The 25,782-nt window shown below is 47.1% G+C and overlaps 7 protein-coding genes across 13 annotated transcripts in view; 3 read left to right on the top strand and 4 right to left on the bottom strand.

Annotated features, from left to right (window-relative positions):
• Positions 1-14,309, bottom strand: part of LOC118513579 (crossover junction endonuclease MUS81-like) — a 108,045-nt gene extending 93,736 nt beyond the window's left edge. For 4 of the 7 annotated variants that reach the window (XR_004906487.1, XR_004906486.1, XR_004906488.1 and 1 more), the window contains exons 1-2: positions 13,182-14,309; positions 12,689-13,093 (exon numbers count right to left, since the gene is read on the bottom strand). Coding sequence is in view for 2 of the 7 variants with exons in the window: in XM_036059542.1 (XP_035915435.1) it covers positions 12,710-13,093; positions 13,182-14,186 (1,389 nt within the window). In the remaining 5 variants the exon portion in view is untranslated. Of the gene's footprint in view, positions 1-6,397; positions 7,799-7,863; positions 8,199-9,738; positions 9,995-12,630; positions 13,094-13,181 lie in introns of those variants that run through there. The other 3 variants (XR_004906484.1, XR_004906485.1, XM_036059541.1) reach the window with 3 other exon arrangements.
• On the top strand, positions 7,318-8,280 carry LOC118513583 (hypertrehalosaemic prohormone-like). The gene is made up of 3 exons (XM_036059546.1): positions 7,318-7,569; positions 7,680-7,814; positions 7,887-8,280. Exons 1-3 carry the CDS (start codon positions 7,501-7,503, stop codon positions 7,923-7,925), a joined length of 243 nt encoding a protein of 80 aa, XP_035915439.1. The 5' UTR covers positions 7,318-7,500; the 3' UTR covers positions 7,926-8,280.
• On the top strand, positions 10,603-13,150 carry LOC118513581 (venom protease-like). The gene is made up of 4 exons (XM_036059544.1): positions 10,603-10,940; positions 11,015-11,248; positions 11,359-11,626; positions 12,071-13,150. Exons 1-4 carry the CDS (start codon positions 10,823-10,825, stop codon positions 12,657-12,659), a joined length of 1,209 nt encoding a protein of 402 aa, XP_035915437.1. The 5' UTR covers positions 10,603-10,822; the 3' UTR covers positions 12,660-13,150.
• A 266-nt stretch (positions 14,310-14,575) lies between the features above and the next one.
• On the top strand, positions 14,576-15,544 carry LOC118513582 (proteasome subunit beta type-2-like). The gene is made up of 2 exons (XM_036059545.1): positions 14,576-14,783; positions 14,885-15,544. The coding sequence occupies exons 1-2, from the start codon at positions 14,693-14,695 to the stop codon at positions 15,409-15,411; spliced, it is 618 nt and encodes a 205-aa protein (XP_035915438.1). The 5' UTR covers positions 14,576-14,692; the 3' UTR covers positions 15,412-15,544.
• Positions 15,545-15,605: 61 nt separating this feature from the next.
• Positions 15,606-18,221, bottom strand: LOC118513580 (minor histocompatibility antigen H13-like). Its single transcript, XM_036059543.1, has 2 exons — positions 16,696-18,221; positions 15,606-16,616 (listed from the first exon to the last, which is right to left on the bottom strand). The coding sequence occupies exons 1-2, from the start codon at positions 17,796-17,798 to the stop codon at positions 16,490-16,492; spliced, it is 1,230 nt and encodes a 409-aa protein (XP_035915436.1). The 5' UTR covers positions 17,799-18,221; the 3' UTR covers positions 15,606-16,489.
• A 509-nt stretch (positions 18,222-18,730) lies between these two features.
• LOC118513576 (SET and MYND domain-containing protein DDB_G0284059-like) lies at positions 18,731-21,412 on the bottom strand. The gene is made up of 4 exons (XM_036059524.1): positions 20,970-21,412; positions 20,510-20,705; positions 19,852-20,436; positions 18,731-19,762 (listed from the first exon to the last, which is right to left on the bottom strand). The coding sequence occupies exons 1-4, from the start codon at positions 21,268-21,270 to the stop codon at positions 18,889-18,891; spliced, it is 1,956 nt and encodes a 651-aa protein (XP_035915417.1). The 5' UTR covers positions 21,271-21,412; the 3' UTR covers positions 18,731-18,888.
• A 193-nt stretch (positions 21,413-21,605) lies between these two features.
• Positions 21,606-24,446, bottom strand: LOC118513577 (SET and MYND domain-containing protein 4-like). Its single transcript, XM_036059525.1, has 6 exons — positions 24,019-24,446; positions 23,045-23,804; positions 22,831-22,983; positions 22,594-22,767; positions 22,176-22,515; positions 21,606-22,097 (listed from the first exon to the last, which is right to left on the bottom strand). The coding sequence occupies exons 1-6, from the start codon at positions 24,323-24,325 to the stop codon at positions 21,882-21,884; spliced, it is 1,950 nt and encodes a 649-aa protein (XP_035915418.1). The 5' UTR covers positions 24,326-24,446; the 3' UTR covers positions 21,606-21,881.
• Between the last annotated feature and the right edge of the window lie 1,336 nt (positions 24,447-25,782).

Raw genomic sequence — 25,782 nt, 5'->3', positions numbered from 1 at the left:
ATGATTCATTTCTACCCTATAAACATTTTCGTAATTCGAACATTCCGGCCACCAAGAATGAAATTCTTTAGAGTAATTAATAAACAAACGTGTTCGAATTATTATTCAGGTGAGGTAGTAGGTAACAATGCTAGTCGTGCTGTCGGTCGCACGATGTACTTGTCAGGTGCCGTTCGTAAAGTGACGACACGGATGACGTCGTCCTTGCCGGGATGGAGTTTAACAATGCGCCCCTTTGGCCACTCGGTGGGATGAGCATTATCTTCTCGTATAAGGACTAACTGATTTTCTTTAAGCTCAACTACTGACCTGCTACCGAACGACGATCGTGCTTGTAATTGTTGTGTATATTCCCTTTGCCATCGTTGCCAAATAGATCGTACATAGCGTTGCACTAACTGATACTCGTTTAAACGATTAGACGCAATGTTAGTGTAATCAATATCGGGAACAGATTGCATGTTACCTCCGATGAGGAAATGGCCTGGTGTGAGCACTTCAAGATCACACGGATCTTCTGACATTGGAACTAAGGGTCGCGAGTTTAAACAGGATTCGATCTGTGTTAACAATGTAAGCATATTTTCGTAGGTTATACTTGTTGTCCCTATGGTTCGCAGTAAATGATGTTTCGCTGATTTGACCGCTGCTTCCCAGAGCCCGCCGAAGTGGGGAGCTCGCGGTGGTATGAAACGCCATATCATGCCGTTCTCCGCACACCAATTGAAGATGGATTTACGATCTTCCTCATTCTGCTTCAGCATTTTGTAGATACGATGTAGTTCATTTGCTGCTCCTTTAAACGTTGTAGCGTTATCTGAGTGCAGCTCCTTCACCATTCCTCTGCGTGCTACGAAGCGACGAAGTGCTGATAGAAATGCGGTTGTTGTCAAATCGCTCACCAATTCAATATGTACAGCTCTGGTTGAGAAACAGACGAAAATTGCAATATACGCCTTGCTTGGACCGCGATTCCGAACATTTGATTTGATTAATAATGGCCCACAGTAGTCAACGCCGCAAACGGAGAATGCTCTGGTTGGGGTCACTCTTGACTCCGGTAGATCTGCAACACTTTGTTGGACTAATGTTGGTTTGGCCTTGAAGCATTGAAGACAGCGATGGTAGATTGATTTCACTAGACTTCTTCCTCCTATCACCCAAAATCGTTGTCGGAGCGTTGCTAGCAAAAGTTGCGGTCCGGCATGTAATAACCGGAGGTGATATGCTGTTGCTAAGAGAACTGCCATAGGATGGGCGGCAGTTAACACGATGGGATGTTTAACCGAATGCGATGCTGTCATGTTGCCCAGCCGGCCACCAACCCGAAGCACTCCTGTTTCGTCCAAATATGGTCTCAGCCACTTCAGTCTTGATGCTCGGGATACCTGTCTTCCTGTTGTTAAGGCGTGGATTTCGTCGTCGAACGTATCTTGTTGGGCGAGTTTACATAGGGCGATTTCGGCTTGATGAAGATCTTCAGTTGTGATGGTTGCTTGGACGATATCTGTATCAGCTACATCTCGTTTGTTTTCGGCACGACACCCCTTTGGATGTTGTGAAGAATATGCCTTGGTTCTCAGGCACCGCACGTATTTGAATATGTATGCTACCACACGGCGAAGTTTGTGGTAACTTGAATACCTAGCGAAGAGTGTGTTGGAGAAGGCTCGTGCGATAGTGGTGCAAGTGATGGGTTGAGCAGCCTTCCGCTCTTCATCTGCTAATTCACCTTCATCGTTAGACGGAATAAACGTTGGCCAATTGCTTTCATTTTGTGCCAACCAATGTGGCCCGTTCCACCACCGGTGTCGATTGATCAGATCCTCAGCTTTTACACCACGTGAGATATCGTCTGCAGGATTGTCCCTTCCAGGGACGTGCTTCCAGCTCATACCGTCGGTGTCCCGTTGAATCTGTGCAACACGATTAGCCACGAACGGTTTCCAGCGACTCGGCAGTGATTGCAACCAGTATAGTACCGTGGTGGAATCAGTCCAGAAATACACCTTGATGTTGAATCTCGTTGCGTTGATGATCTTCTTGTAGAGTTGTGTGGCTAACCTTGCGGCACAAAGTTCCAATCTTGCTATTGAATGCGTATTTGTCAACGATACGACTTTAGATTTTGCCGTTATTAGTTGTACTGAAACATACTCCTTCGTTTCTGCACGAATGTACCCGCATGTTCCATAAGCTGACTGTGATGCGTCTGCAAACATGTGTAGTTGAACGCTACGTGCTTGCACCAGTGAGACGAATCGAGGTACTCGGACCTCTCGCAATCGGAATATTCCTTGATGGTATTGATTCCACTCCTCCTGAAGCTGTGGTGGCAGCTTGCTATCCCAATCTAACGCCGTTCCGTTCCTCTTCAGAGTCCATAGACGTTGCATAAACATTTTTGAAATGATTATGGTGGGCCCCAGTAGCCCGAGTGGATCGAAGATCTTCGCGATGAATGATAATGCTTGGCGCTTGGTTAACGACATTGGTGGAGGTGGTAAATCTACTTGAAACCGAAATGCGTCGTTTCTTGGTTCCCAAACCAAGCCTAATGTTGAGACGGAGTGATCTTCTAGCTCGTGAACGGATTGTATTGCTATATTTTCTGCAGGAATGCCTTCTAATGCTTCTGGACAGTTTGATACCCATTTTCTAAGCACCATTCCTGCTGAATTCAGCATTGCAGTTATCTGAGTTACTTTTTTTACCACATCTGCGATATTGCTTGCTCCAGATAGAAGATCATCGACATAGAAATCGTGCAGAACAGGATCGACCGCATCAGGAAAGCTCTGCTGATGATCACGTGCAATTTGTTGAAGTGTTCTGGTGGCTAAAAAGGGTGCTGATGCTGTACCATACGTTACTGTAGCCAGTTCATAAGTAGAGATTGGGTCTGTGGTGGATTTTCTGTATCGTATGCGTAGCAAACTTCGATCTTCGGGGTGATGTAGTATTTGGCGATACATTTTTTCGATATCAGCGGCTATAGCTATGGCATGTGTACGGAATCTCAGGATGATGGAAAACAGATCTTCTTGGACAATCGGGCCTACTAGTAATGTGTCATTGAGGGAGTAGCCGGACGAGGTCTTGCATGATGCATCAAACACTACCCTAACCTTGGTAGTGGTACTGGAATCTTTGACGACAGCGTGGTGCGGTATGTAACAATGTTCGATTGTATCATCTACAGGCTCGGGAAGCTTCTTCATGTGACCGAGGTTTTCGTATGCTTCCATGAATGCACTGTAAGCTTTCGCCATTTCAGGATTGGATCTCAATCGACGTTCTACGCTCAGCAAGCGCCGATCCGCAATTTCTCGTGAAGCACCCAGGGTTGCACCGTTAGTAACATTTCGGGGGAGTCTGACCACGTACCTGCCCGAAGGTTCTCGATTTACTGTTGATGTGTAGTATTCCTCACAGTAATTTTCCTGTACTGAGAATGCTGGTCCGTCATCAACAGTTTCTAGCTCCCAAAAACGTTGTATCATGGCTTCGAGTGGTTCTGATACGATGGCGGCACTCAATAACGCAGTCTTATTGGATGGTGTTTTCTTGTGCGTTGCATTTCCGGCAACCACCCAGCCAAACGGTGTTTCCATAAGCCATGGTTTGCCTGGACCAAGTGCTCGTTTGCGGCCTGTATGCAGTTCCCAGAAGGCCTCCCCACCAATTACCACATCGATCTGGCTTGGAGTGTGGTAATTTGGATCAGCCAGTGTAACGTCAGGAATCTGCCATGAAGAAACATCAATTGGAGCCGAAGGAATGTCTGCTGTGGGTGCCCTTAAAATAAAGAATTCCATTTTAGTGCTGAATTCTTGATTTTGAGATTCAATAGTAGCCACGATAGAGTTTTTAACTTGCTGTACTGCTTGCCCAATGCCAGTGATGACGATGTTGACCCTTTTCTGCGGCGTTTGCAGACGTTTAGCCAATGACTCCGTGATGAAGTTTGAAGTAGATCCGGAGTCTAGCAGCGCTCGTGCTTTGATTTGCTGGCCATGGTCGTCTACAATGGTGATTATGGCGGTTTCTAGTAATACCATGTCGCCTTCCTGGACCTCATCTGATTGTGCTGACATGCTGATTTTTGCCGGAAAATTCGGTTGACCGAAAGGTGTGGTTGTTGGTGCTGGTGATGTAATATGCAGCAGTGTATGGTGACGCGCGTTGCAAAACCGACACGAATATTTTGAATTGCACTCAGGAACCTGATGATCCATTGACAGGCAGTTGAAACACAACCGCAGCTTTGCCACGATGTCCCGACGATCCTTCACCGACTTTCTATCGAATGCTGGGCACGTGCGCAGTGGGTGTCGGTCCGAGCAACCCAATGAACACGATGTTGGTTTCACTGCGACTGTCTTCTCACGCCCTGTGGTCACAGCATAGGATTGCGAACGACGATGTGATGGGGATGATGTAGTTCCTTTGACCACGGCACTCGACTTGTGTTTCACCCCGGCCACCGTGATCGCAACCAGCTCCTTGCTCCTTTCCAGGTTGAGTGTTGATCGTAGAATGCGAACTCTGGCCTGTAAAAAACTGATTAGTTCCGAATACTTATCTTGAGGCGACGTTGACGAGTGTCGTTCCCAAGCCAATAGTGATTCGGAGTCCAGTTTTAAGAACAGGATGTTTATCAGCGGCACGTCCCAAGAATCCACGGGTTGATCCAGTTTCCGAAGTCCATTCACGTTTCTCGTGAATTCGTCCACGAGTGAGGCCAGGTCATCCACGTTGGTTCCGTCCACCGATGGAAGGAAATGTAGTCTCCGGTAGTACTCGCGACACAACATGCGTTTGTTGTCGTATCGTTTCAGAAGCATCTTCCACGTTACGGCATAGTTGTCAGCCGTCAACGATGTGTGCTCGAACGGCCGAGCAGCATCACCTTTCAAGGTACCGAGCAAGTACTGCAGCTTCATGATCGGTGGGATTTCGGGCGAAGAATCGATCATAGCAACAAATCGATCTCTGAAAGTCAACCACTTTGTATCATCACCGTCGAAAGTCGGTAGCTCGACTTTGGGAAGACGAATGTTCACTGTGCTTGAGCTGTTTAGAGCTGCGGTGCTCGAAAGCAGCAATGAATTGTTCACTGTATGGTTCTCCATTGGTTTATGTTTGAGGAAGAAACCACGCAACTTTCTATAACGTTCGTCCATATCACACCTATCGTTGATGCACGCTTCAATAGTATCTTCTTTGTCATCTAGTTCCTCTAGTTTCCCGATCGCGTTTATGAAACTATTATGATGTGAGTCCAACTGTTCTAGGCATGTGGACAACTCATCGACTTGATTTTCATCGTACCTCGACATAAAATCCTCTAATCGCGCAATATATGCTTCGGATTGCCTTTTCTTCAACAGCACATTTTTAATTTTTTTATCCATAGTGAAATATGAAATATTTCGCACTCGATACGCACTGAAAGCTTTGTTGTATGCAAAATTGTACGCAAGTCCAAGTACGCGATTCACTTAGCACGGTTGCAGTAGTAACAACACCTTTACTTTACAAGATGGTGGTGAGATGACGCTATGAAATAGGCGCGCGATGGTGATGAGGTTGTCGACCGAAGCTTGGATAAAGCGACGCTTCCACTAACACAATTATCGAAATATAAAGCGGATGAGAAGGACGATTGTTCACGGAAGTCTGGGTTGACGGAACGCGGTTCACTTTCACACGCGAGCACGGATGACACAAAAACACACTAGTAATCGGCTGGCAGGAAGGTCCGTGATAATGATTGTTCACAATATTGTTCTATCACTGAGCACAGCACTAACGATGTACGAAAGTTACACTCACACGCATATACATACATGCACACTCCGTGGGAATGTTTCGATCTCTTGATGCAGAGTGACCACACACGGATGTTGAAACGAACAGACGCGATGATTCGAAAGGAATTCACGATGGATGGGTATCGTGAATTTTACAGTAGAGTAGGATACTCAATGTTCGTGCCCTTGATAGCGGGGCGATGATTGTACTACACCGTAAGCCTAGTACAACCGGAACTGGCTTGCACAAAACTGGATGAGAATTGGTAACACGTAGTGCCCTAATTCACTATTGTACAAGGATACAAGTCACGACACACGATCCGGCTCGAAGGACCAAAATGTAGAGAATTTACTGGATGTGATATCGTGATTGTAGAGCGATAGATGTAACACGTCTTGTTTCTTTGCGAGTGTGAATTCAATTGTCCTTTATTCTTATGCATTAATTAGAGTTCATTACAAATTCATCATGATTCATTTCTACCCTATAAACATTTTCGTAATTCGAACAATATTTTCCCTTCATAAGAAACGACCCGGTGGTAGTGTAATAAAAAAAAAACGGATATCACAACTTATTTTGTTTTATATATTTTAACAATGATTTTCATTCCCGTTATGTTTTAACATTAAAAAATATATATAATACTTTAAAAAAACACTTGAACGAACAATTCAATTGAAGGAAAGTCTTATACATTCTCTCTCACAAACGCATTTCATTTATGCTTCATGCATAATGTATCTTAGACTTCTATTGCCAAATGATCGTACCATAAATCACAGTTCTACATATTTAGCTTGATCTATAAATAAAGAAATTCGCTCCCAAATGGCTGTCAAACAGATCCTCCGCATTATAAGAGCGTTAAAATTTTATATTTTTGCTTAACATTATTTAACACATCATTTAAATGGGCCTAAAGAAATCATTTTCTTTTCTCTAAATAAATACGAATTACAATTCTTGGAGAATACGGCCAGCAAAAAATCTTTAACTTGGAATATCAGGCTATTGCTTTGCGTTGCATAAACATCATGCATGTAGATTTTTACCTATGTTTGTGGGACTTAAACAAATCGTACCGATTACATATTGATTTACAACATCTAAAGCATCAGCTTCGATGCTTCACTCTGGGATACATGACGAGTAGCAACGCAACTCTGGGAAGCAAAAGCGTTCGATGAAAGCATTGATAATTTAAAAAAAGAACTAAATATCGAACAACCTCCCAGCATCACCACATTCGTACGAATCGCGACTAAGTACGTAAGGACACCGTGCAACTGGAAGCTGGATAGATCTTTAATTACTCCCGCTCAATCATAGGAGCCAGTTTTTTCCTTCCTAACATCCTTGTCCTATGTCCGGGGAGCGAATAAGCATTGCATTGGCTTCGGAAACCGTACAAGGACTGGCTGGCTGGCTGGCTGGCTGGCTGGCTGGCTGGCTAGGCGTTTTGGTATAAAAAAGCACACCGAGCGACCAGGCAGAATTCAGACACGCCGCATCATTCAATCGGAACACGTTACCGCAAGCACAGCCACGCAGCCATTCAATCCGAGCGCCCACCACCACCGGGGTACACCGAGCGTCCAGTTGCAGCGCGGGCAAGCAAACATTAAAAAGCAAATAACAAAATTCTAATTAATCTACCGCCGAGATCTCGCAAACGATATGGATACCGTGAAGCTGTTGGGCGTCCTTCTGATTTGCGCCTCTTTGATGTTCATCTGCGAAGCACAGGTAAGCACAGATGGATGTTTACCGCGCGACCCGAAAACCCTCGGCGATGGAGCGAAGTACGCGACCGTGCCCTTAAAGATGAGGCTAATGGAATACCGTTCGTTCCACAGCTGACCTTCACGCCGGCCTGGGGCAAGCGTTCGCCAGGCGCGATGGGAATTAATCCGCTCGGCAGTAGCTTCGGGCAGCAGGACGCGTGCAAAACACCGGTTGACTCGCTGCTCGTCATCTACCGAATGATTCAGGTTGGTTCAAGCCCGCGTTGGTTGGAAAATTCGTTGCACAGCTACTTACTTAACCGTTCCTATCCGACACAGGCCGAAGCTCAGAAGATTGTTGACTGCAGCCAGAAGTAGACGGTTCCACCATGCAGTTACGTCGCGGTTGAAGGGGATGCGATTGTGTCCCATCTTACACGGTTCCGGATTCCTCTTGCCACTCCAATTTCGTTGTTCGAATACGACAACGAAAGGCTCACCATCACCGGCAGTTTTCTGGCAGGAAGGATGCAGATTTTCCTTATCCCTTCGATTCGATTCGTTCGGTCAAGAAACCATCTCTTGTACGAAGGACTTCACCATCAGTTCAGCCTTTGATGTTACGAATGTAAATAGAGGTCGTCTCGCGTGCTGCTCCATCACCGGCGCGGAAGGATTCAATGTGACAAAACCACCACCAACAACAAAATAAACAATATGGCATAAGTTATAACGATGGTACAGAAATGCACCACTGAAGGGGGGTGTGGACAAAAACAAAATGAGAAATCTAAAATAGGATTATTTTACATTTTCTTCACGTGATCAGAGGGAACCATGAATCAATGCAACGGAAAAGGTAGCGAGCGGAGACAAACTTGAAACGATTGCTTGAAGCAAACAACCGGCAATCAAGTGTCTGCAAACGCTGCAAACCATTTTCTAGCTTGACTCGAACGATTCCAAACTTCATCATTCCACGTTACAACTAGTGGTCTCAGATTGAAAACTATGAGAATCACACTGAGAAATCGTACCGATATTTAAGCGATACGAAAACGTCGTCGCTTCCAACTAGTGGAATGCCGACCATTTTCGATCGCTCTCAGTCAAGCGCTTTCTTTTCTCTTCATCGACCACCGCTAAGCACGATCTGGATAAGGGAGCATCAGTTGGATAAGGAAAAAGAATGGGTTGGACTGTTGTACACTGGTGATTACACCACACCGTCTAAGATTCCGATAAGACGGATAAGACGATTAAGACACCGATAAGAATTAAGAAAAATTAATGACGCCAGTTACACACACGGAATAACAGCCGAAAAGAGCAAGAGAAAGGGAGAGATGAGTTCCCCACACGAAATTTTTGGCAAGATGGAAACACAATATAGATACATATGCTCGTCTACTTTTCACAAATAAGCGATAACTTTATATAATATTGTATTATTCAATGACTCTTTACCTTATGGATTTTGTAATCGAGATGAGATCTGATATAACAGGCTCTAATAGAGGTAAACGTTAATAAAGTTAATTACAATGCCAAAAAGAAAGGTCTTTGGAATGTCAGAATTCGATATGGCCGTATACACAAGTTACATCGCCGGTCAGATAACTAACTGATAAGAGCCTCGGAATGGCAAATGGTGATCTACGATTTAGGAACGAAAACCCGACTCGAGTGTGGTAAAAGATACACAGGAAATGATTTACTATCGCCATCGCGAAAATTATTGGCAATTCATACATTAAGTCGCTGTACGTGTAACCGAAAATTGGAAAAATGATAAAGCAAAGGCGTCGAATTTGAACTACTCTCTCGCAGGAGTGTTAAAACATCCCGCGTTTGTCTCTTTAGCAGGTTAGTCACGCTTGCTTCACCTGCTGTGGCCATGAGTTCACTCACAGAGACTCTAAAAAATAAATGGACCATACATGTTGTCTGACGTGACGGTCTAGGCCGCTCTTATTGCAGTCCCTCTAATGCGTATTGGAAGAATGCACGAACTTCTAAGGAGCTTTATCCATGAAATCCAAGATGATTCATGGGTACATTTTTTTCACATAACACTGGGCCTTCTGAATTTATACACCTAATTTTTCAACTAGTTTTCGGTAAGATATTGTGTGATTTTTTTTAACGCTAGAACAATCGATCTAATTAAAAACGAGAACCTACTACTTACTTATCTTGTCCTGTTTCAATTATCCTCGATACCGCACACGGTCCAACGCACCGTCGTCTGGCAATCGATTATCCCGGCCGTTCTGGCCGACGCATCAATGCCTTCACTCCATCTCAGTTTGTGCCTACCTATTAAGGGCTGAATCGTCCGGTGTCATTTTCATAACATGACCAGCCCACCAGGGCCTGGCGAGTTTAATTCGGTGCACGACCGTACAGCACTTAGAGCTCGTCTTTGCAGCGGCTTCACCATTATCCTTCATCGAGAATCATATTTGTAATAAAGTATAAATTGCAACAAATTTTCTTCAAAGTAAAAAAAAACCGTGTTAGCTCAAAAACAATAAATTTCATTAGAGATTAGCCAAGGGGAGCAATTTATTCATGATAATCATATAGTTTCAAATCATCTATATGTTTTAAATAAAAAACAACAACAAAAATAAAGCTTCAAGAACGAATAGAATACACGCGTAGGCCGTAACCTCTTGAACTCTTTTTCATTATCGCACAACTGAAATAATACAATGCAGGGCACGATCACGAACAACAAGCATGGAACCACCAGCTGTATGGACAGAACACCACCTGTACATGTACTTTAAAACTAAATCAACGTTCATCCAATGTAATCGTGAGCGCCATAAATCACCCCAAACATGTTTTAAGGGAAGTACGAAAACCGGCATACCAACAAGAACCGGACAACTCGTCTGAATCCACTCAAAAGAACAAAGACTCCACCTCACATCAAGACTGCGCCGTGCGTAAGGTGCATGGCAAGTGCAAAACCTGTTCTTTCCTCAATTCCTCTATCTAAACGAGCGACGAATAACGAAACTGGCCCCAAACAGAAATACGAAACGCCGGGAGGAGGGTTGAGAGTTCTGAATCCACCCAGCTACAGCTTTCAACAAGCGAATTTGAACTGGCGGATGAGTGTGGACCGCACGTTTCTATCAAATGATTGTTTGCTGCGTGAGAACAGTAAAGCCATGTTGTGCTCACCGCTACACGCAGCCCCAATCGAAGTGATCGCGATCGCGAATCGGGCGCATTCGTAGCGCTGAACTGGAGCAGTGAAGATGGGTTCCCGCATCGACGTACGTTTCCGGCATCGCGATGATGCGTCATCGCCGGCGCTTCTTTCGATCGTGTTGCTACTGTTTGCCATCGGAGGTGTGGTGCGTGCAGATTTAGAAGGTAAGCTCGTGGCTAGTAGAATAACCCACGAGAATTGGAAGCATAATGGTTTTATCCACCTTACGGCTTGACAGTCGGTGACAAGTGCACAGTGCAGCGTACGAACGAACCTGGTATCTGCCGACTCGTTTCCGAGTGTGCGCCCGTAATTGATGATATTCGCAATCGACGGGGAAATCCTACCAAGTGTGGCTTCATCGATCGTGTACAGATTGTTTGCTGTCCGCAGGCGGATACCACCACATCCGTAGCATCGACGACTCCCCAACCCGCAACGACACGCAACAATCATCAACGGGTCGCGGAAAGTACGTTGAAGGTTTTTTTTTTTGTTTTATAATATCCAAAAGAAGAAACTGTTTTGTTCACATATCTGGCTTTGTTCTCGACCCGGCCTTTGGGGGATGTTTCACCACAGAGTGCGCAGAATACGGACAGGCGGTATTTTCAAAGGAATACGTTAACACGCTAACCGCAGCCGAGCCAAAGCTGCAAACGCTTGATAAATGTGGCCACACGGCAGTGGAGCTGATAGTGGACGGTGAGCTGGCAAAAGCGCGTGAGTTCCCCCATATGGCACTGATTGGTTTCGGCGAGACACCCGATATACGGTATCTGTGCGGAGGATCGCTCGTATCCGACCGGTTCGTGCTGACGGCAGGGCACTGCCTAACGTCCAGCAATTTGTAAGTATTAGTTATTTGTGATTTGCTTATTTTAGGACTTTTCTAATATGAAAGTAGTATAAAAACTTTCCATTTCAAGGCCCCCGATGGCACGGGTCGGTTCATGAATCGGTAGTCCAGTAATGGCTGAATTGTTTTTCAAATCTCATCCAGTTTGATGCGATTAATTGGTTTGATTGTAATGCAGTGTTAAGGGACGCAAGAAGATCAAACTTGTTGTTGCAAGCAAATTGATCTGACCTTCGGAGCAATGGTTCGGGAGAATATTGCGAGCTCCAAATAGTGATTCGTTGTTGCCTAAACATTTGATAATTAATCAAGCTATTTTGTGGGCAAATATTGTGAGTGACGCGTTGTCAATTTGATAAATAATTTATAGAGATTTTCGATTCCTTGCTCTTAATCTTGAGCTTTTCCTTTCCCTTAAACCCGTTTCAATTTCAGTGGACCAGCCACCATTATACGGCTGGGCGAGTTATCGTTGAGCTCATCGACGGATGAAGCCTTCCCGGAGGATTATGACGTCGCCGAACGCATTCCCCATCCCGAGTACAAGCAAACGTCACACTACAACGATATTGCTCTGATCAAGCTTAACCGTAAGGTGATCTTCAGCCCCTACATACGTCCCATCTGCCTGCCAGTGGAAGAAATCTTCACGCAGCAGCGTGCCATTGCGACGGGTTGGGGTGCGATCGGGTTCGGTCTGGAGCAAAGCAGTGCACTGCTCAAGGTGACGCTGGACAGGTTCCGGTTCGACGAGTGTGCAGAGCTGTTCGAACCGACCCGTAAACTGCGCACCGGACTGAACGCCACCACGCAGATGTGTGCCGGGTCGCGCAATTCCACCAAAGACACCTGCCAGGGTGATTCCGGTGGACCGTTGCAGGTGTACAACGATGCTAACGTGTACTGCACCTACACCGTGATCGGCATTACCTCGTTCGGGCAAAACTGTGGATTGGCCGGTGTACCGGCAGTGTACACAACCGTCTACCCGTATCTTTCGTGGATAGAGAATTTGATTTTTTAAAGCAAATCCGTAACGTAAATGCACAGTACCTTTGCTTAGGGCAGCACGCGCTAGGAAGTGTTGTACCGTTCGCTCATCATTAGCTGGTAGATGATTTTGCTCAGCTTCTCTCCAATCATCCGGTTCGTCGGTCCGTACGGTAGGTTTAGCAGGCGCTGGCGTTCGGTCTCGCTGGGGCACCGCTCGTACGCCCGGAACAGTCGCTGCGGGGTCGGGTACTTATCCACGATCGCGTTCACCTTCTCGATCGTCAGCAGCTTTATCTGCAGCAGCTGCTTCATGAAAACGTCCTGAACGGTGCTGTCGCGCGTTTTCGCCGATTGTTTGTAGAAGTAATCAAACGATAGTAGCGGGACCGTTTGGCTGGAAAAGCGGAAAGCGTCGCGCGGATCATCCGAAGCGGGTCGATCGGTAACGTTCAGGTATAGTTTATCCTATAGGAATAAGCATGTAACGCAAGCTGTTTGTTAATACTACACGACAAAAAAGCAGTCCAACGCGTGTCCGTCTCTGATTACTTACCTTGAGATAATTGTTCAGAAAGTTCGTCATCACCGAAAGGTAGAGCACGGTGTGATGATGGTTTTCCGTGTACTTTACCGTAAACCCCTGAACGTAGGTGTTGAGCGCCGCCTGCGTTAGCGTTGCCTCCGGTACACCGACCTGTCGATTGTTTCCCAAATGCTCGATCAGGTAGATCACGTTTGGCAGTCCGCACTGCTTTAGACGAAACTTTTGCTCGTGAAACCGCCCGTCCTTGATGCTGCTTGCCAGATCATCTATCCGCTTGCGCTCCAGTATGTACGGCAGCAGAAACTCGCGTCCGTCGTCGGCTTTTACGATCCACGCAAAATCACCCACGGTTAGCCGGCGGACTTCATGTGCGACGGAGTGCTGTGCCAGCTGTTGCAGTGTTCGATCGAGACTGCTCTTCGATTTGCCAATCGTTTCACACGTGTCTACCAGCAGAATCGCTTTCGGGTGCGATATACGAACAAAATCCCCATCTCCTAAGCTAACAGCAGCAACAGGTACGTGATCAAATATGGAATCGTTTGGCATTGCTTCTTCTATCGGTTCTACTTCCTGCGCTGGTTCTTCTGCATTTATACGACAAGCTTCAGTTAGCTCACGGTAGTATTCCGCCTGTTCGTCGTTCAAGATTGCCTCGATGGCGCCACTGTGATCCGTCGTTACACGCCCGCCGCTGGCAAGGTATGCTTTCAGCCGTCGATCGAGGTTGTCACAGATTGTTTTGCCGAAATCCATCAGCACAATACAGTCCCGTCCCGATGCCAGCGGAAGCGGATACCGGCGTAAGGAGTTGAGTGCTTTCTGGAGCGCTATTTTACCCATCGTGTTTTTTTCCTCCGCTTTGGCAATCATCTCTTCCAGCCACACTTCGAACAGCGGGTTCGGACGCTTCAAACGAACGCCTATTCGTCGAAGATTTGCGTTCTGTGTGGTGCATTGTTCGATGGTTTCACCTTCCCTTACTAACTTCACACTGTATTTGGCTGGTGACATGGCGTACACAATTTTAAATTGATTTTATTTGCAACAAACTTAGAACCGGATACTTGTTTGCTTGAAGCCGGTATTCGTTTTGGCGGTTCAATCAACACAGCTGATATGCGAGCGTCATCAAACAAGATGCATACAATCATGAATCGGTGAGATATCACCCTCATTTTTGTGTTGTTTATTCCATGTAGTTTGCAGTTATTTCTTCCTTCGACTATCAATAACACTTTTCTTAATATAAATAAATTTAAAAAATATATAAGCCAATAAAAGTCTTTTAATATCATAAAAAAGCTGGATTGCTTGGGCCAACTTTCAACATGCCAGCCCACCCCGATATGTTGAAGTATATACACCTTGGTCAGCATCGGCAACGAAACGTCAAGCGAATGACAATAAATTTCTTGTTTGTCATTCTCACGGTCTCATCGGCATCTTCACCGAAACAACTGAACGCCTGTAAACTTAATTTCATTGCGAAGAGATCTTGCACAGTGTTGTTTTAAAACATGGAAGCTTTAATGGGAATTCGCGGTCCGGATTTCGTGATGCTGGCCGCCGATTGCACGCACGCCCATTCCATCATGGTGCTGAAGGACGGTAAGTACCGAGCGAACTGACCGCCGCCGATCAAAACATATCCGCTCGTCATTCTTCCTAACCTCTGTCTGTCCGTCTATTTCTATATCATACTACTGTAGACGAAGACAAGATCTTGAAGGTGTCCGATAACCTGATGATGGCCACCATGGGCGAGGCGGGCGATCGTGTACAGTTCACCGAGTACATTAGCAAAAACATACTGCTGTACCGAATGCGCAACGGGTACGAGCTAGGGCCGAAAGCGGCGGCACACTTTACTCGCCGCAATTTGGCCGACTATCTGCGCTCCCGCACACCGTACCATGTCAACATTCTGGTCGGTGGTTACGATGAGGTGGATGGTCCACAGCTGCACTACATCGACTATTTGGCCAACTCGCTGCCGGTTAAGCATGCGGCACACGGTTACGGTGGCATGTTTGTGAACAGTATCTTCGACCGGTACCATCACGACAAAATCACGCAGAAGGAAGCGTACGAAATTTTCCGCAAAGGGGTGACCGAGATTCACAAGCGGTTGATTTTGAACCTGCCCAACTTTAAGGTGGCCGTGATAGATAAGGAAGGCGTAAAGTATCTTGACGATATTACGCCGGAATCGCTGAAGCAGGCTTCCGCTGCCTAGGTGACACAAACACACTGCGCGACCGTTTGCCTTCTCGGGGGCGTTCTATGTTCGGTGTGGGGGGAAGGATTTTTGTCTTGTATTCGGAATAAAACCAATCTACATAAAAGTTTATAAAATGTATCAATCCAAATTGTTCGCATATAATAGAAATAGTGTGTTCTTTCTTTTCAATCGTGCACCAACAGGTCATCTTCACAAAGCATCCTCCGAGAGATTAAAATACTTTATTGGAACCGCAAATTGTGAATGTTTCCTCCAGAGGTTGCGCTGCCCTCAATTTACATTTATAGTATTTTACATCCCACTGCTGCACTGCTGGTGGGGTGGGCATTCCCATTTGGCCCACCCCCGGTCTCCTAGTGGCGCTGTATCAAAATTTGCCTATGATTTTTTTTTTCTAGCACGACTTCGCCAATCGAATTTGGATGCCAGTTTTCATCCACTCCTCCCATGTGGGGGGATTGTTGTTTCAATTCGACGGTTCACTTCTCAGTCAAATAATATAGGATTTTCAGTCAAATAGGTTCCTCCGCCTCCGAGCTGGCTGTATGTCTGTGTACTGTGGAAAACTTTATCGCTTGCTAGAAACGCGCCCGTGTAAGTAACTTAGTAAGTTTGTGCTGTTGGCGTTTTATTGTTATTGCACACGAACTATTGCTGCTGCCGGGCAGTAGTAGTGGTAATAGGTGTCGCGTAGATAAATGAAACAAAACCTAAATACCGACACTAGTAATAATTTACATCCCAGAATCACTGCACAAAAGGGTGGACAGAAAGCCCATCAAATGTCTAACAAAATGGTCCTAAAGGCTGCGGGCTTTGCACACGCAATTCCTCTTCTTCCGATAAGTTTGAAAAGTTGCATTTGTATACGAATGGAGCTGGTTTTTCTTCAAACTTGTACGGTGATTGTAGATTTTACGGTCTTAACTCTCACTTGCACTATAACAGAGGATACTTATAGCATCTAAAGAAGGTCACACAATCAATCCTTGACGAGCAAAGAGTTGGGAAGAGAGGGAGAAAGAATTGGAGAGAAGAAGGATGGAGCGGTTGCCGGACGTTGAGATCGAGTTTACTTGGCCTTTTTCGCTTCCTTCTTTGCTTTCGTTTCCTTTTTCGCGGGCGGTGTAGATTTTTCCGCGTTGGCGTTGTTTTCTTTTTTCGACACCTTCGGCTTCTCCTCCGGGTGGTCTTCGTATCTGCAAAAAAAAAGAAAGACACATTCCAGGATATCACCCTTGCCTTCGTACCAGCGAACCCGGCGTTTGATGTACTTACGCTAACAGTTTCTTCAGATCACCCTTGAGCACCGCGAGCAGCAGCGGGGTACCTAAGCAGGCCGGCACCAGGTACAGCAGCGCAGGTTGTGCGTGTTTGAACACGTGCATTACGAATATCGTTGCCAGGAGACCGACGAAGTACGCGATGAATGTGGCGTAGAAGTAGGTCTTGCTTTTACGCTTCAAGCTATTGTCGAAGCGCAGCAGCAACGCAATGAAAATGCCCGGTATGACGATATCGCCCAGCCCGAGCACGGCAAAGTTCGATGCCGACAGCCCGTTCGTCATAAGGTCCTGGGGGAACACGATCTTGATGGGCGCCTCGAACGATTTCGCCACCGTAACCATCACGTTCGTGCCAAACACCCAGAAGATGTCGTACACAAACAGACCGCACAGCAAAATGCATCCGGTCGCGATGTTGTTCAGGTGCAGCAACTCGACCCCATTCACGGCAAACGACAGACCGAGCAGATTGTTGGCGATCCAGTGCTTCTGCACCAGATACCACACGCTAATGATGAGTGCCACGATGAAACACACCACGTCGTGCGTCGTGAACCGGTAATCGATGAGGTACTTCTTTTCCTTGCTTTTCTTTTCGCCACCCTCCTGCGGACCCTGCACGAACGACAGGTGGTACGGAATCTTCGGGATGGAGGCCGGAATCAGCGAGCTGATGACCGGGCTAAGCAGATGCGACAGGGCCATCACACCGAGGAAGAAAAAGTAGCCCGTCAGCAGGTAGTTGATGTTTTCCTTCGAGAAGATCTTGAAGAACATGTACAGCCCGAACAGGGCGCACGATGCCATGATGGGGAACATCATCGCGTCCTTGGAGGACATCGTGTCCGGCTTTTCGCCCGTTTTCGCAAAAGCCGTCGACTGTTCCTTGTGATGCTTGACGGAACGCAGTGAGCCGAAGAAGATTGGCAGCAGGGCCATCACGACCAGCGTGCCATATGCTAGCGCCATACCTTCCGGCGTTGATGGCGTTTTCCCGGTTGCGTTCGTTGCGGCTCCTTCCTCGACAGCCCCCTCAACGGTGGCGGTCAGATTTTCCTGGATCTGTGCGATCACTTCCTCCACAACCTCGGCCATGGTGTCTGCCTGATCTGCTGTGGTTGTGTCCGAACTGTTGTGCTTCCCGTGCTTCCGTGAACCGATCCTTGTGCGACAAACTGCTACGCTCTGCTAATCACGGCACACGTAGTGACACGTACGTCGTTTCTGCACTATTTGCCTACGATGAGCGGGAGGGACGACACATTCAAACACTCACATGCGCCACAGATAAACAAACAAATGCGAACGATGAGATTGGTTTGTGTGGTGAAGAAGAACGCCAAACAAAAAGCAGATACATTTACTACGCGCCTCTACGTAGGACACCGCACACCAAAAAGTGGCCCGAGTGCCGCGCGTTCGTTTCGGTGAAGAAAAGCCACCTCACTTTTCCGATGCTGCTGCTATACGCGTACGCAAAACTGGTTGTTTTCTCCGGCTGGCATAAACTGAATGCGTGTCAAAGAGAAGTCAACGGGCCAAGGTGTACAGAGCGCGCCATGGATGAGGTGGGACTTAGACGAGGTGGTTTTATTTGCTTTTATTATTTTCATACAACTCAATCGATGGCTATCTAACGTGGCGCATTTTCAGTTCAATTTTATACAATACCAAAAATATTAATGATTCGCAAATGGTGCTCAGGAAGGGATGGTTTCGAGTTATTATTCTCTCAAAATGGACAGCACCCACTGTGCACAATATATGGTTACCTTGCCTGGCAATCGTGGCACTGAAGTGAAAAGTTGTTTACCTGTGCGTTTTTCAAACAGAATATTGCATACCCACAGGCGTTGTATCGTCGCTTGGAAACGTGCACTAACGGCGTTACATTTAGTTACACGACAATCTTAGGCGATTTTTTATTCCTTCTTTCATGAAAACAATGCAATGTTTAAGTCCTTAGTTTGCCTCCCCTCTCCGCTTATTTCTTTAACATTCATCAGTTGGTTTTCTTACGCACCATAGTTAAATCCAAAAAAGTGTTTATTGCAATCAGGTAATGGTAAAATGTTTAAAAATGTACAACGTTACAAAGCAAGCATCACCTGGGTGCATCTTAATCAAGCCGCAATTCAATGCGTGCAGCAAATTGTCTTCCCTAGCGCAGAGCGCCAGCTTGTCTTCACTTTTTTGCCACCGTTTTGGTGTGACGGTTACCAAACTCCAGCATGCAGGCACGCAGCCCCTGCTGGCAGAGATGATAGTCCCGGTAAGGTGGAACCAACACCTCACTCATCGTTTCCATCATTTCGACATACTTCCGTAGCGCTGCTTCGTACTCGCCAGCCGAATGGAGCCGGGTGGCCGATTTGAACAGCATATCCGTGTCCTGCAGCGATTTTAGTCCCTTCATAATGTTGGTATGCTCACCACACTCGGTACACTGGACCATGAAATCGTTCACTTCGGCCGGTATGATCAGCACGTTCGAGCAAATCTTGCCACCGTCACACCGGAACCGGATAATGTTCGGGTCCATCTCGGTAAACAGTGGCCAATTCTCCGTGCACGGCACACACTGGCACGTGAACCGGTACTGATTCAGCAGCGTGGCACGGCGCTCATCGCGTCGCACCTGCGTAAACAGGGGGCCATAGTTTTCGGCCACCATCGCGCTTGCTGGGATGTTTTTGACCGTGCGCACACACACCTGATTGCCCCGATAGTAGCGGGTAACGCCCGGGTCACACGAATGGTTGAACAGGGCCAGCGTAGGATAAAGTGCACCGCCGATGAACGTAGACTTGCCAATATCGTCCGGTGTTTCGCGTATCATCTCCGACACCTCGTGCGCGTTGAACTGCAACAGTTGCAGATTGTGCACCAGCAGCCCTCCGATGAATGCTTGCTCCTGCGGACAGTTGCCATACCCGCCCAGCGTGAGACACACGTTCAGCAGCGTCGCCATCAGCGTTCGCTGGAAAAAGTCCTCTGGCGATCGTGTTGACTCATGGGTGACTAGCTTGTACACCTTGCGGTAGTCATCGACCGGCAATCTGGGAATGGGAATGTTTTGAGACGGCATTAAATGGTGCATAAATTTCCCCGTTCCCCGGAAAAGGTCAAGCGCGTTTGCCGTACTTACTTATCGATCTGCTCATTAGTCAGCCCGGCTAGTTCCGGCTTCATCTTCATGAAATATTCCTCCGACTTTTGCGTGATCATGCGCAGCGCCATGTGGCACGTGATGGACGCACCCGAACCCCACAGAATTGGGAGGAAACCGCACTCGTACCGGTGGTAGGTAGCGTTCGCCTTCGCCTCACACTCGTCGGAACAGAACACTACGTCGGCACACAGCGGGCATGCGATCGGTACCGAGACACGCTTGAAGCAGTGCGTGCAGTGATCCAAACTGTAGTCCTCCAGCAAAGCCGACACGTGCGGACGCTCCAGCAGCAGAATCGTGTTCGGTTTCAGGTCGGCGCTGGTACGCGCGAAACGACCCTCATCCTGCGTTTCGTCGAACCACAGCGCTTGGTCCACGAAATGATCCGGCACTTTCGGTACGGGTTGGGCCGCACTAGCTTTGGCCGATGCCTTTTTCTTGTGCTTCCTTTCCGTCTCGACGTTTTTGGGCAGCACGTTGATCATGATCTGTGCGTCACGTTCCAGCTTTTGCCTACGTTCCAGGGGCAGATTTGAATCGTCCAGTGCGGTGACCGTTGCTCTGCGGATGGATAAAAGAGGATACCTGATGAAGCGCTGGGCAGACGGCGCACTTTCCAGGATTCGAAACGTACTTGAAACATTCGAGCGCGGCCTCATAGTCCTTCTTTGCCAGATAGCAGCGTGCCTTCCGTTCCGTTAGCTTGTACATCATCTGTTTGGGATACTGATGGGCCAACGCACGCTGGATATCCCTGAGCGCGAGGTCATACTTTTCCAGATGATACAAGGCGGCGCTCCTGTTGGCCAGTATGATTGATTTTTCTTGTACTGAAAGTCAATCGGAATGAAAAAAAACAAAGGATTCGCTATTATTCTAAAATACAACAACATGCAGCATTCATCAGTTTCGTCCACCTTCCGTTCACAGTCCGTCCACCATCCGCAACGTCTACGTGGTCCGTTCGTTGATGCCACACACCTGACGCAACTGGGTGTCACCAGCCGATAGACACAAAACATTGCTTCCAAATATAGCTCGCCGGTTCGCGAGCGATTGAGGTTATGTGCATTCCCGACTGTTGCCACACTTACCATTTTCCTTCGGGGTGGACAGATAGCACTTGTTGTAGAACACGAGAGCCTCATTCCATCGTTCCGCCTGAAACGCCTTATTGCCGAGCGTTTTCAGCGCAACGGCCTGCTCCATACCCTTTCCATTGTATTCTCGCTTCAGCTGCAGCTCGTCCACGATCGAACGTAACCCACTGACAAACCGGAACCGTTCCTCGTTGCTAGTGAGCTGGGCGAACTCTTTGAACTTGTTGGGATCGAGCGATTTCCGTACCGCTTCGCAATACCTAGGAAATGTTCCATCTTTGTGATAAATTTCCATCCTGTCCTGCTCGGAGGGCTGTGGGTGTGCACTGTGATAGAACGTGGACAGCGACGATCAACTGCGGTGATCGCCTATTGCTCTAATCCCTAAGTCACGAAACGTCACCCGCTGAATGTGGTCCGCGGGACAATACTGTTCTGTCTCTCACTTTTCCTCGCCCTCGATGCAGCGCGAAAAGCGAAAGCGAGGGTTTTTCATATATTTTTAGAACTCCCGTTTGAATGTGCCTGTGGCGATTCTAATGTCGAGTAGAGCAAGCGAGATCATCCTGTTGCGGTTTCGGATGGCGGATGGTGTATTTGTTTACAAAATCGAAACTTCAACCGCGGGAATCGGTGCGCACGCGTAAGGCCAACGGCTCATTGGAGCTGGCCGGTTTTATTTACGCAACAGCGCAAACAGGCGGAAGTTTTTCGATCAATACGTCGGAACGTTCCGGCTTAGTGGAGCTGTTCGTATAGAGGCACAGGTACGTACCCATGACAACGCGTCTTCTGCGTACCGTTGTAAACAACAACCCAACAACCACGTGTTCTGAACCGTTCGAATGAATGTGATCTTTTTGGTTTTTTTCCTCTTCTGTTGGCAGAATGTTGGAGAATGATGTGTTACTTATCGCTGCCGGGGCACGAGACGTAACAGCTTCCGAGATCGAGACAGCAGCGCCGCATACCCTGCTGGCACATGTGATAATCGCGATACGGTGGTACGAGCACCTCGTCCAAGATCAGCATGATCGCCGCATACTTGGACAGTGCGTGCTCTAGCAATCCTACCTGATAGAGATGGCTTGCCTCGTTGAACCGGCTGATCATGTTCGCTTCCTGCGGGAGAAACACCAACGAACGCATCATCAGTATAATGGTGCCAGCTGCAAGGTCAACGAGACTTTCTCAACTCACCCGTAGCAGCCGGATCCGTTCACCAACGTCTACGATGTGTCCACAGGCGCCACACCGCACACCCTGGCAGTCCGAGTGAAGATCGTACGGTACGGCCTCCCGGCAACCGGCAGCCCCCGTACACCGGAACCGTATTAACGAGTGGATCATGTTCGCGCACGTGGGCCAATCGGCCGCACAAGCCTGACAGTTGCACTCGAACATGTAATTGGTGGCCAACAGTTGGCGACGCTCCGGGCGGGACATTCGCGTGTAAAGTGGTCCATAGTTTTCAGCGATTATCGCACCGGCAGCGATATTCTTAATCGTCCGAACGTGCACGGTCGTGCCGGTGAAGTACCTGCGAACAAATGGCCAGCCCACAGGTCACACCACGCAATAGAGGCAAAAAGGCATGCTAATGAGGAAGCACCATTACCGCACAATACCGGGATCGCAGGAGTGATTGAACAGTGCCAACATTGGGTAGAGCGCGGCTCCCACGGCGACCGACAGTCCGGTGTCGTTCGCATGCTTGCGCTGCACCTCGGACACGTCATGCGCATTGTAGTTGACGATCTGCAGATTGTGCAGCAGAAGATATCCTAGAAAGCTGAGTCAGAATGGGTATGTTAATGGTACTTATTGGTGATGCTTACCGTTTTGCCATACTTACTTATCTTCCTGTGGTTCTTCCCGGTAGTTCGACATCCTCAGGACCGAGTTGAGCATGGTAGCCATTAGCGTCCAGATGAGATTGTCCTCCGCGCTACGCTTATCGGAGTGTGTGACGAGATTAAATATCTTCCGATAGTCATCATCCGGGAGCCTGTGAATAGAATACGCGTGACCCAAATAGCCCAAACTTAGCTGGTGCCCCCTATACATACTTATCCGTAACGCTGGCGCTTAATCCCGGCAACTCTGGACGTATCTCGTCGAAGTAAGCGGCAGGCTTCTGCGTTACGATTCTCAGTGCCAGCAAGCTAACGATAGTAGCGCCGGACTTCCACAGCGAGCCCAAATATCCGCACTCGTACCGATGGTAGCTTCCACACCCATTCCGCTCACACCGGCCCGAACAAAACACTACGTCGGTACAGTTCGGACAACAGTACAGCACCTCGATCCGCTCGAAACAATCGCTACAGTGCGTACCGCTGTACTCTTTCAGCAGGGTCGCCGCGTGTGGTTTCTCTTTCAGAATCGTCTGATTAGGACGTAGATTTGCCTTGGCCGTGGCAAAACGACCCTCCGTCTCGGTGCTATCGTACTGCACGTTCCCGTCCAGCTGTGGTTGAAACGGGCGTGTGCCTTTGGGCGGTTCTAGGTACTTCTGTACGTTTTTATACTGATAGTACACGGTGTCGGTGAGCTTTTTCAGCTCCTCAATCCTTGCCTCCCGTTCCGCCGGCGTTAAAGTGGCACGATGCGCCAGATAGTGGACCGCCTGGTCGAAACACTCGACGGCCGTTTTGAAATCCTTCTTGGTTTGGTAGATACGCGCCTTGCGCTCCCAGATCGTTGCCAGCTGTTCGGCTGGATAGCCGTAAGCGATTGCCCGATCTGCATCCTCCAACGATTGGTCGAGTTTGCCAAGCTGCAGCAGTACCCGCGATCGATTATCTAGCAGGTACGCTTTCTCGAGTGCTGGAGATGGAATGGAGATTGATTAGTTGCCAAAATCCTACTTCAAACAGCTAACTTAATAGGACCCCATAGAAACCCGTTGCGTGCTAGGGGCATATGCTTTCACACGCGTCGCACAGCTATAAAACCGATTTTATTGACTGAATTTAGGGGCTTATAAATGCATAAAACTTTTAATGACTTTATTCCTGTGAGGGGGCCCCTTCTTACTTACCGCTTTCTTCTGGCAGCAGTAAATAGCTCTGATTGTAACGCTTCAGTGCCCCAGCCCAATCCTCCTCGCGCTGCAATCGATCACCGTGCTCCTTGTGGTGCAGGGCTTGCTCCAAGCATTTACCCTTATCTAACGACTGCTCGAGCGGTAATTCATTCACTACGCGCCATTTCAGCTCGTTCACAAACGCGAACCGTTCCTGATCCGTCGCTAGGCGGGCGAACTGGTCGAACTCTTTCGCCGTCACCGTCCGGCGGAACTTTTTCGCGTACTTGTGGAAATATCCTTCCTCCGTGCTGACCTCCATCGCATGCACTGGAAAGCTAGTACACAAAACTCCGTTAGACCGTTTGCGGTTCACAATCGCCCGATGAATGAAATGTACATCGTTCGCTCTGAAGCGTTCCGCCAAATTTCTTTGTTTTAATAATAGTCACAAGTGTTACGGGCCGCGTGTAACGTCTACCAACGTTCCTTGCGCAACGCTTGATAAACGCATCAGGGTGCGCAACGGATGTTCAGGGTGCGCATGATCAGACGCAATGTTTGTGTTCACTATGATGCAGCGCGTTGGTAATGACACGATTCGGATGCTCGTGCGCAAAATTCATTCATGCATTGATAGGGAAAAACCTGTTTGTTTTTTTCCTTTTTCACTTTTCTGTTGATAAAATGAACCAGCTGGGAAGCCAGGGACATTTTCATGCTCGTGCGGGGGTGATATTATTATCCCGTGCGAGCAATGGCATTCTGGTTTAAATATTTCGGATGTTTTTTTTTATCACTAGAAACGTTTGCTTTATTATCATTAGGTGGGCATGAAAATGATCTCATTCTTTTTTGTTTTTGGGAAAGAGCAGTTTTATTGTCAAACGTTGCTGTAATTTTTTTTCCCATCTTTTATGACCGAATAGAAAGAGAAGTTGATACGAATAACTTGGCGCGAGGAATGGGAATTTTAATATGTGGAAGTTATTCTAATGCATCTTCATGTACTCATATTTTCTCCTAATAAATGTTCCCAGTGACGGTCCCACCATGAGGTGTCATATTGTTTACGGGATTCCCATCCAATTTAAATTCTCTTAAAATATAAAAACTTTTTAAAACTTATAATATATAAAAATGACCAAAGTTTAATCAACTCAGAGAGTCAGAAAACATGAAACTATCTAAATATGATGTCTCTAAATGATAATTAATTCATCAAAAATGTTGAAGCCTTTTAAATATTTGTTCCACTGGCCAAGTTAATGTTATATAGGATAAGTCCAAGAATTGAAGTAAACAATCGGTGCCTTGGCACGACAGGACCAGATATCGAATACATCATCTGGACCAATTCCACGTAGCAAGAACGAACCATCCGATGAAGGTGGTGTCAATAAGCAGCCTAGTAGATCAAAAATGGTAGGCATAACCAAGCATCCGGTGGTTGAGGCGACAACGACACGGGTCTTCATACGATAGGACCGGGATTCAAACCCCATACGGACCGCTCCTCCGTATTGAGGACTGACTATTCAACTACATGGTATAATAAAGTCTCGTAAGCCAAAAATCGCAGGTATAGCATAAGAGGTTGTTGTTAAGCCAAGGAGAGAGAGAGACAAACAAGCAAGCATGTCGTTAAGAAGAATCATATATCTCACAAAAGAAAAAAAAATCACAATTAGTTTTTTACTGAACGAATTAAATATTAGGATGGAAAAATAACAATTGGCAATTATAAAAAAATCTTGTTTAAATTGGATTTGAACGATC

Source organism: Anopheles stephensi, chromosome 3, assembly GCF_013141755.1.
Source record: "Anopheles stephensi strain Indian chromosome 3, UCI_ANSTEP_V1.0, whole genome shotgun sequence".
NCBI classification, from domain to species: domain Eukaryota; kingdom Metazoa; phylum Arthropoda; class Insecta; order Diptera; family Culicidae; genus Anopheles; species Anopheles stephensi.
The sequence above is the reverse complement of the archived record's forward strand: the minus strand, read 5'-3'. Positions and strand labels throughout refer to the sequence as shown.